At 37.4% G+C, this 9,400-nt stretch overlaps 1 protein-coding gene across 1 annotated transcript in view; it reads left to right on the top strand.

Annotated features, from left to right (window-relative positions):
* LOC101854879 (diacylglycerol lipase-alpha) overlaps positions 1-9,400 on the top strand; it is a gene marked incomplete in the record, with an annotated part of 213,377 nt that overhangs the window by 94,900 nt on the left and 109,077 nt on the right. The window contains 1 exon segment of the mRNA XM_013084702.2: positions 3,311-3,352. Coding sequence (XP_012940156.1) covers positions 3,311-3,352 — 42 coding nt within the window.

Below are 9,400 nucleotides of genomic sequence, written 5' to 3'. Positions count from 1 at the left end.
TCAACGAGAGAGAGAGAGAGAGAGAGAGAGAGAGAGAGAGAGAGAGAGAGAGAGTTCTCATAGGACTCTTGTCAGATCTTTAGCTAGGACAGGACTTGTAATATAATAAAGTCGACAATTATAGTGCAGTCAAAAATTTGTGGTGCAACTTATCCTCAAATATGTCTTTAACTGGTTAATCAATGCCACCCGTACTTTGCACAGCAATTAGTATCAATTTGTTTTAACTAAATCATTTTTTCCAGAAGAATTGGGACTAGATTATAAAACTTTTCTTCTTAAATGTATATAAAATACTTGAAATCTCTGTCACACATAAAATAGTATTGTTCACAGCACTTCCCGCTTCTCTCACACATTTTTATTGCGCTTATGGCCTACGTCACAGCTCATCAATGATCATTTCTACTTGCAAAACTTGTTACAAGAAAGTATTTTTATAGTGAACACATTTTTTGCTCTAATGGCTCTCGAAGCATGCATTTCATAAGCATAATGTCCCGATTAGGAAAACATGACGGACTTGCTATTAAAAGCAATATTATTGCCCCAGCTGTAAACATTTAAAAATCTGTAGAAACCACCCGCTTGGATTTTTAAAAAAGTATTTATTAGGGAGTTACCTAGAATACAGCCTGCAGGTGTTTACAAAAATGTAGATCTGTTAAGACAAATTGATATGTCACTGTGCAAAAAAATGGAGAATTTATTTTGAGGAGATATTTGAAAATAATGACAATAAGTCGCGCCACGAATTGTTTACCGCACTATTGAAAGGAATGCAAGTACATGTACTTCTTTTTGTGCCTCACTTGAAGCGCTGGAACACATTGCGTCAAAATCTGCTTTCTTTATGGGCGGTGAATGGAGAAAAAGGTCATGTCGTGTCCGATCCTTCAGTACGACCTGAGGGGAAATATGAGGGAGGGGAAAGAGACTGATTCGAACCACGATAGGATATCCGTGAAGGTGGTTAGCTTGATGCGCCTTCGGTGGGTGGTTGGCGGATGCTCTGGTGTACTGCTCCTTCTTTCCTATCAAACATCTGTCGTCCTGATGTCTCCTCTTTCTTTTTTTATGTTTGTTCCTCTCTTGTAACACCTCTAATCTTCGGCACTTACTTAACCTTATTGTGTTGCACTTGCCGTAAAACTCTTTCTAAAACTAAAACTGATGTGCCTTCATTTGGATCGGTCGTGTACGACAGGGATGTTAAATCGAAAGCTCTGTTTCTTGTATAACCACCATGATGTCGTGGAAGTTGAATGTCAGTCTAGGAACGACTCAGGGTTTTTTAAAGATAAAGCATTAAGTTAACAGCAGGCAGTCGACGCCAGTGTCGTGCTGTGCGATAGAAACAGAAAACGATAAGATTGATTGACAGGCAAAAGAATTTTACATTCATAGCTAGCTAGCTGTCAGGCCTTAAGTAGTTTGTGAGCTGAAATATATTATGACTTCACAAAGTAATGTAGTCGATAGAATGGTGAAGGCTTGTAGTTTAAGGGCTTGCAAACATTTTATTCAGTTTTAGATTCTAAAAAAAAAGCATCTTTGTTTCCACAAGTTACTTTTCTTTTGGTTCATTTACAAAATGTTCCCGAAGAAAGGCGGGAAATTTATCGCTCCGACAAACTAGCAAAAACGCAGAAGCGAGACCAGAGAGATATTTGGAAAATTAGATTTACTCTTGAATGTAATGCGCATTGAGCATTCTTTAGAAAATGGAAATGTACAGCATAGTATTGATGCTATCTACTTTTATGATTATTACTTAAAACTGTGAATATTCTTTTTTTAACAGGGCTTGAATTAGGAAAAACACCTAGTCCATTTTTAGTGATACATACCTGTCTTTATAAGTGTGAATCATTTTAAGCGATTCCTCAGACCAGCAAAACAAAAGATGACCAAAAACTTCAAACACATAAAGGACGGACGCCCACTGAGCGGGACGTGGGCCGGGAGATTTGGGGTGAAAAAAAAAGGTGTGTGGGGGGGGGGGGGGCGTGAATCATACAAAATATATCTGTTTATTATATCCAGCCAAGTTTAATGGGTAGGCCTGTGACGTAGAGTGATACGACCTTTCGTAGCCTTTGCTTTGACCACTGTCGTCGGTCCCCTTCTTGAAAGTGGAGAGTCTGAAATGTACGGAAATGAGGGAAATAGATTAGAATTGAGGTACTTTTATATTCTACCAATAAAAAAAGCAATAAAGACTGGAAATGCCTCATAGGATATTGACCTAACGTTAAGGAACACGAAGAAATGCCTCACCTTTATAGCTTACATATTTCCATCTGGTTTCTACAACTGATACTGACTAGAATTACTCTTCTATGTTCAGAGATTTAAATGTACCTCTGTTCTCACTGAACTGTTCAGACGTCTGCTTTCTTTCGTTGTTGTTTTTCTCTCAAGAAAACCTGTCAAATTCCTTTTTCTCTCCCCCCTTTCCAATGCTTCAATAAAACAGGATTGTTTATTTTTTTGTTAATTTCTGTTCTATTTCGAAAATGTGTGTACTTTCAGTGCTGTTTAAAAATAAAGCTTTGTTATGTTTTAGCATTTGCGCTGATATTCTGAAAGCTCGTATATTTTTTGTCGCTTTTCAGTTTTATTATGTTTTTGAGTTTCTGTTGATATTTTGTTTTACTTGTCGTCATTACATTTATCAGTTAGCATGTCATTATTTAACAGTTTGTTGGTTTAATTAATTTCATGCTATCTTTTGTTTGGTACCACGAATGAAAACTTAATATAATCACTCGCCACCCAGCTTGCTTAGCATTTTGGGTTTACTCATCTGTCATACTAGTAACATAATTTAATTCTGCATTAAACACGAGTTGCTACAACAATCAGTTAATGAATAGAGCATTAAACACTCTCCAACACCCCCAAGAAGCAATGTTGAAAACGAACAGACATATAAAACATCACATGAACAAAATATCAATAATAATATACATGTCAATGATCCCCCTTTTTCCTTTTTTTCCTGGGCTGGGAAACAAAGAAGACTGATAGGACAGTGACGCTGGGGGAAAAAAGTGCCTGTAATAACATTTATTAACCCCATAAAACAGCTTTCTGCCTCGCCTTGTTGTTGAGACAGTCGAATGAACATAACTGCATTTTGATTCATCGAGTCTTGACAAAGTATTATAGCATGAATGATTTCATATAATTCATGTTGTCCTCTGAATAGCATACGATTTATGTTATTATTTATTATTTCTTTCCATGCCTCTCCGAGTTGCAATTTTGTTTTCATGTTTTGTTTTAACGATCTTTTGCTTCTCAGATCAAAGATACTGCGAGAGTTTTTCTATAAGCGAATGCAAAGGTAGACTGAAAGCACTATTTTGTCATTTACTAATCCGCTAAGCTAACCCGCCCCCGCACCTCTTATAACAGACGCTATACCTCCTGGACGTATTCATTCTTCTCCTCTTTGAATTTCTGAATGCACACAACTGTGTACTGTACAAAGTGTCCATAACTCTGCGTGTCCCGCACAAAGTAAACATAATCTCATATCTGTTCCGTTCCTGTCATTGTCAATACACACTATATAATTACGCTAATATTAAAGAATCTGACCCCCGTCTCCCCTTTCCTTCTCCACCTTTCCGCATGATAAGCTATGGTAATGAAACCTTGCATGTATAGTAAGTCTTTTAGGACTTTTCCTCTTGCAAGAATGCAGAGTATCTACCATAAATATCTGCCCTTGAACATTGCCAGGATACGCTAAATTATAGTATTGCTTCATTAATTCAAACGAGCTCAGGTGAATTATTCCACATTTTGAATTCTCAATTGTATTTATAGTGAAAGAAATAATTTGTAATCTTTGGACTTTTTTTCCTTCCGGAAAAAAAGTTTGATACAAATGTCTAGAGGGACGCTTTTGCTACTGCCAGGCTACATATTAATTAATAGTTGTTACAGCTTCAAAATAATGCTGGCGGAGTGGTGATGGTGGCGATGCTACAAACTGCTTTGGGGTGAATTGATGAGTACTGCTATTTTGGTTTGACCTGTCAGTTGGGTGCAGGAAAAGAATAGCTCTTCCTCCTCCTTCTCCTCTTCCACCTCCTCCACGACCTCCTCCTCCTCCAAATAATAATAATAATGATAATAAAAAGTTATTATTATTATATTATTATTATTGTTATTATTATTATTATTATTATTATTATTATTATTACTATTATTTTTTAAAATTATTATCATCATTTTTATGTAATATAGTTTATTTAACTGTTGACTGTCACGTCATCAAAAGCATTTTTGTCTAATTTTTCACTTCCCTGCAATTTACCCTATTCTCCCCTTCTCGACCCCCCCCCCCCCTCAATTTCTTTTATTGCTCCCACCCCAACCATCTTTCCCCCAATATTCCTCTTTGTCTCCCGTGGAAACTAGTGAAACTCCTACTTGACAGGATAAGACCCATTGTTCTCTTTTTTTCCTGAATGATTATATCATTATTTCCCTCTCGGCACCGTGTACTGATGGTGTTTCGGTCTGTGCTTGAGGACGACCTGGACAGACAGAAACACGTAATTGCACTCAAGAAGTTGAGCTTAAGTTGGGACACTTGTTAAAAATTTAAATGTTAACATTGTATGAATGTATGCCATTGTTTTAATATGAAATGTCAGGTGGGTGTAGGAAGAAAATCGGTCATCATTTCTAAACTTACTTATTTACTTACTTACTTGGTTTGAGAATAGGCGTCATAGCAGGCGGCACAATGCCATAGCTGCACCTCCCTCCTCTCCAGGATCCATGAAAGGGTCTGCCTGCTGATCATGCCAGTTAACTGCTGGTTGGATATTGATATTCTTCTGGCTTTTCCACGCAGGTTACTGTCTCTCCCCGACCCTATAGAGACACCAGCTTCCCCTAGTCTAAAAACTACTATGCATTTCTAAACTACTATGAATTAATTGCAGTTTACTTTTTATTGGTTCTGTCACGGACGCATTTCTATAAACTCTATTTGCATTTTCCTAATTTGAGCAACTGGTTGATTTATTAAACTGTTTTTATACGGTTAATGTTAACCCTTTAAGGGCGACGTGGATATAATATTATGTCCGACCAGCAGCAGATCCAAGGCAATGAAGTAGTAGCACATTTCAAACCATCGTTCACAAATCAGAACAATAACAAGTAATAATAAATGACATTTATATAGCACTCAACCCCGATTAAAGTACTCAGGCTCTGGGCGCGTTACAATACAACACCGGTACAACAATAACATAAAACGTTGTGTTGTGACTAAAAGAAAATCTCTCCAAATATTCGCCCTATAAAGTTAAAAACAGAAACGACATTTGAATGATTCAAAGGATTTGAACTCTCATTCGTCATAGTAAGCATAATATTATTATTGCCGTTTAAAGTTTGATATGGAGAAATCAGAAGGGAAAAAAATCTGTATGAATAATAAAATTTTGCATATTTCTTTAATCAATCAACAAGTGCCAGATCTGCAACAGATATCGGCAATCATGGTTCCCCATTCATTTCTGTGCTCGGATTCTCCTAAACACCTATATTATTATTCTCCTGATCTGTCCCTCCACCTATCTCTTCAGGCTTTCCAAGTAAGTTGCTCTAGGCGTACCCCTTGCTCGTTTGATAGTCCTTTACAAACGTGGATGGGATACTTTAACAAAACAGAAAACTACAACACAAAAGAGCACTATGTCCTCATGCAACTATAAGCAAAATCTACTTGTATCTTGATCTTGACTTTGCTGTTAAACAAGTCTTTTACCCTCTGCACTATCTGACAACAGAATGCATAATTATCATGTTCTGCTACTAACGACCCTGCACCATAATAAATATACACACACACGATCCTCTTGTATTCTTTCTGCACACCCTTCTGTCAGGTTGTACCTGCTGTTCCTCTTTGCCAGAGTATAGCTTTGTGGACTTAATTAACATCTTACGTGGTCGGGTTTTACTTGAATTGACCAGAGATTCAGTATTGTAGCCTATAAGAACGTTCACTCCTCGGTGTGAGAGTTTTGTATTAACCCAGTAATTTTTAAGTAATAACCCAATAATAATTTTTAAGCCTAACTTTAAGTAAGAATGTTCTTTCTTTCATATTATTCGTTTTCTCGTATTATTTGTGAAAGGAAAAACATCTATAAAGTATTCATTAATACGTACCTCATATTCCTGTTGAGGGGTTTTATGAAATGACTTTGATTTTCAACGATTGGCTAAAACTTGTTTTGCCCTTTTTTCTGTTGGGATAGGTAGATTTTGTTTCGTGTTCATGAACTTTACATAAGTGGAAGGACAAATACAGGTTTTTTTGTAAAATTTCTTTCAGCCAATGCCATTTCTTGCTTCATTGCCATCTACATCAATTGCTTTTGCTCGTTTTTGAGATGAGTTTCCTTTTTTGTGTATGAAAAGCTGTGATAAAGGTAAAACATAATTTTCAAACTTGCAGGTACTTACAATGGTTGTTAAAGCAATGTCTGATATTATTATTATTATTATTATTATTATTATTATTATTATTATTATTATTATTATTATTATTATTATTACTCGTATTATTATTATCATAATTATGATACTTTTTGTGATTATTATTATCATTATCATTAGATCTATCATTAATGATATAGAAGAAGGCAGTGTTTGTACTGGCCCTAACTGATTTATATGAACATAATCTTTTATGGGATGGAGACTATACTAAAATCTCCATTAGATGCTCTTTAAATCAGGGCTGCCGATTCCTAAATAACCATTGGGTGTTGACAGAGGCAAATAGAGCCATAAATTCCACTCCCCACAGGCTGTGAACACTTCCGGAAGGCAGTGACGTCATCGTGTTTTAGGTACTCACCTTCTTCAGTTTCCCCGCATAGAACTAGAACATTTAGGCTTTGTGTTTACAAACCAAAGAGTGTGATTGGCTGTTAAATTTCAACGACTCAAGTAAGATCATTTAATAGGTTGGTTACTTCAACTGTGGCTGTCGAGGCTATTTCACGCTGAGAGAGAGAGAGAGAGAGAGAGAGAGAGAGAGAGAGAGAGAGAGAGAGAGAGAGAGACAGACAGACAGACAGACAGACAGACAGACAGACAGACAGACAGACAGACAGACAGACAGACAGACAGACAGACAGACAGACAGACAGACAGACAGACAGACAGACAGAGGCAGAGACAGGCAGAGAGAGAGGTAAAACATGGGGGGGGGGGGGAGTCAAGACACAGCCACAAGCACCGGTTAACCGGTTACAATAACTAATTAAGGTTTGGCTTATCGATCTGTTTGCCATTAGCATGACCAAGCAGTATCAAAGGGGTCTGGTATCGATGTATATCTATCGGGGTAAAAGTAAAATTAAGCCCTCCTCCCCAACTCATTCTTCTTTTGTCATGTAGGGCTGTTTCTTTTCTCCTTACGCACTGTGCTGTCTGTGTGGCAGTGTTCTGTACTTCCGGTCAAGCTCCTATTATTCTGATCTCTACCTCTTCTTTTCTGTGTTCTTACTTTCTTGTAAAGCTTTTAAAATTTCAGCACTAATGTGACCTATTTGCTTGGCAAGTGCTGTAAAACTTTTGCTAAAACTATTTTAAAATATTTCCATTGGAAATATTAGCTATAGCTTGTTCACTTTCGTCTGACCGCGGTTAAAACAAGGTAGAATGAATTTGCTCTGTTTAATCTTTCCAGATCTTTACATACGCTCGTACATGAGAAACATTTGGATGACCCACACAATCTGAAAGCCCATTCATAAAAGTCATGGCGAAACAAGGTTCCGCCACCATTTTTTAAACGCAAGCCTAAAGTGATAATAAGGGTTTTGCAGCGGACACTGAAAGCGTATTCTGTAGAGCACGTTTCATTTTGTCCCATCAACCAATCTTTCCGACCAGCATTAAATGCTCTCAAAGTGATTTCCATCAAAACAGGAACGGTGAGTTAACACAGTGCAGCATAAAGCTGTCGATTTTGTACTTTTCCTCAACTTTAACAGGGACGAAGCAAATAATAATATTGTTGTTGCCTCTTGACATAACATAAATAGATCTACATGTGCTGACATCGACTAGTTTGAGCTGGTCTCACCCTGCTTCGGTGGGGAAAGGAGACTTCTTGCTGTCAGATTTGTCTCTTTTTCGGTGACAAAGGTCTCACACTTGTTTCCTGTCTTGTTAGTGTTCTTTTGTCGCAGTTGACAGCCCACTGTTGTTCTGGTTTTTATTTTTTTTAAAAACATCACTTTTTTTTGGAGAAGGTTTTTAGTTAGTTTTTCTGAATGCTGTACTTTGTCAGATAGCTAGAGGATTGTGTGTGTGTGAGTGGGGGTGGGGGAGTAGGGGAAGTAAGTAAACGTGATATAATTTATTGTCCAGACATTTCGTTGTCGCTTTAATAAAGCCCAGGGATGTGAAATAAGGGCACTTGTGAGGTGATGGTTAAGACACTTGCTTCTTAGTCTGTTATACAGCTGAAGTGTGAGGATGAGGGTTAATGGTAAGTAATAGTTAAGATTCTTGCTTCGTATTTTTATACAGGGCCTGGTTTTGATCCTCAATAACTACCCAAAGCAAATGTTTTTAGTCCCAAGAGACTTTATAGTTCTCTTATTCTAGCTTCGCTTGATCTATGTCAAACCAGAGAACATATCTGGCTTCCAATAAGTCACATGAATGACCAAATTGTGTTAATCAAAACAGGGTATGTACATAATTATTCAGATCCTTTGCTTTATAAAGACTAGTCCTGATTTTCGTGGGTCTGTGACTATTAGTAGAATTGAAAGGCACAATCTTGTTAAGCAGAAGTTAGTGAAATAATATTGTTTTATCACCATCTCCGAAGTTCTGTTGTCTCGATCCTATCCCTACGCCCATGTTAGTAAGGCACCTAGACGGTGTTGTTTACCTGATAAACGCCATTTTAAATCGTCTCGCTCAAAAGATAACAGCCTAAGTCTTTTTTTGGCCGGTCTGGGGTTTTTGGTTCTGGAATGAAGAGCAGAGCCAGCTTTTAATTCTAAGTTTTCTTTGACAAAAGAATAATCCAAATATAAAATCAACCGAGTGTGCCAAAAATCAAGCGTTTCACACAGTTCAAAAGAAAGTTGGGGCTTTTTTTTCTTTCTCATTTTCTGAAAAAGGCTAATAGTAAAAGTGACTGAGGCATTTATCTTATGAGCGTGACGAAATTATGACTCACTCCACTCAGGTACAAGCGTCAAAGGCCACAGGACGAAATTTAGTCGCGAGGGTTAGAGGGCTCCTTTGGTAGTCCTACTTCCTTTGCTTTTCTCTGTCTGTCTGTCTGTCTGTCTGTCTGTCTGTCTGTCTGTCTGTCTGTCTGTCT

Source organism: Aplysia californica, unplaced genomic scaffold (genome assembly GCF_000002075.1).
Source record: "Aplysia californica isolate F4 #8 unplaced genomic scaffold, AplCal3.0 scaffold00311, whole genome shotgun sequence".
NCBI lineage: Eukaryota > Metazoa > Mollusca > Gastropoda > Aplysiida > Aplysiidae > Aplysia > Aplysia californica.
This window is presented reverse-complemented; position numbering and strand designations above follow the sequence as displayed.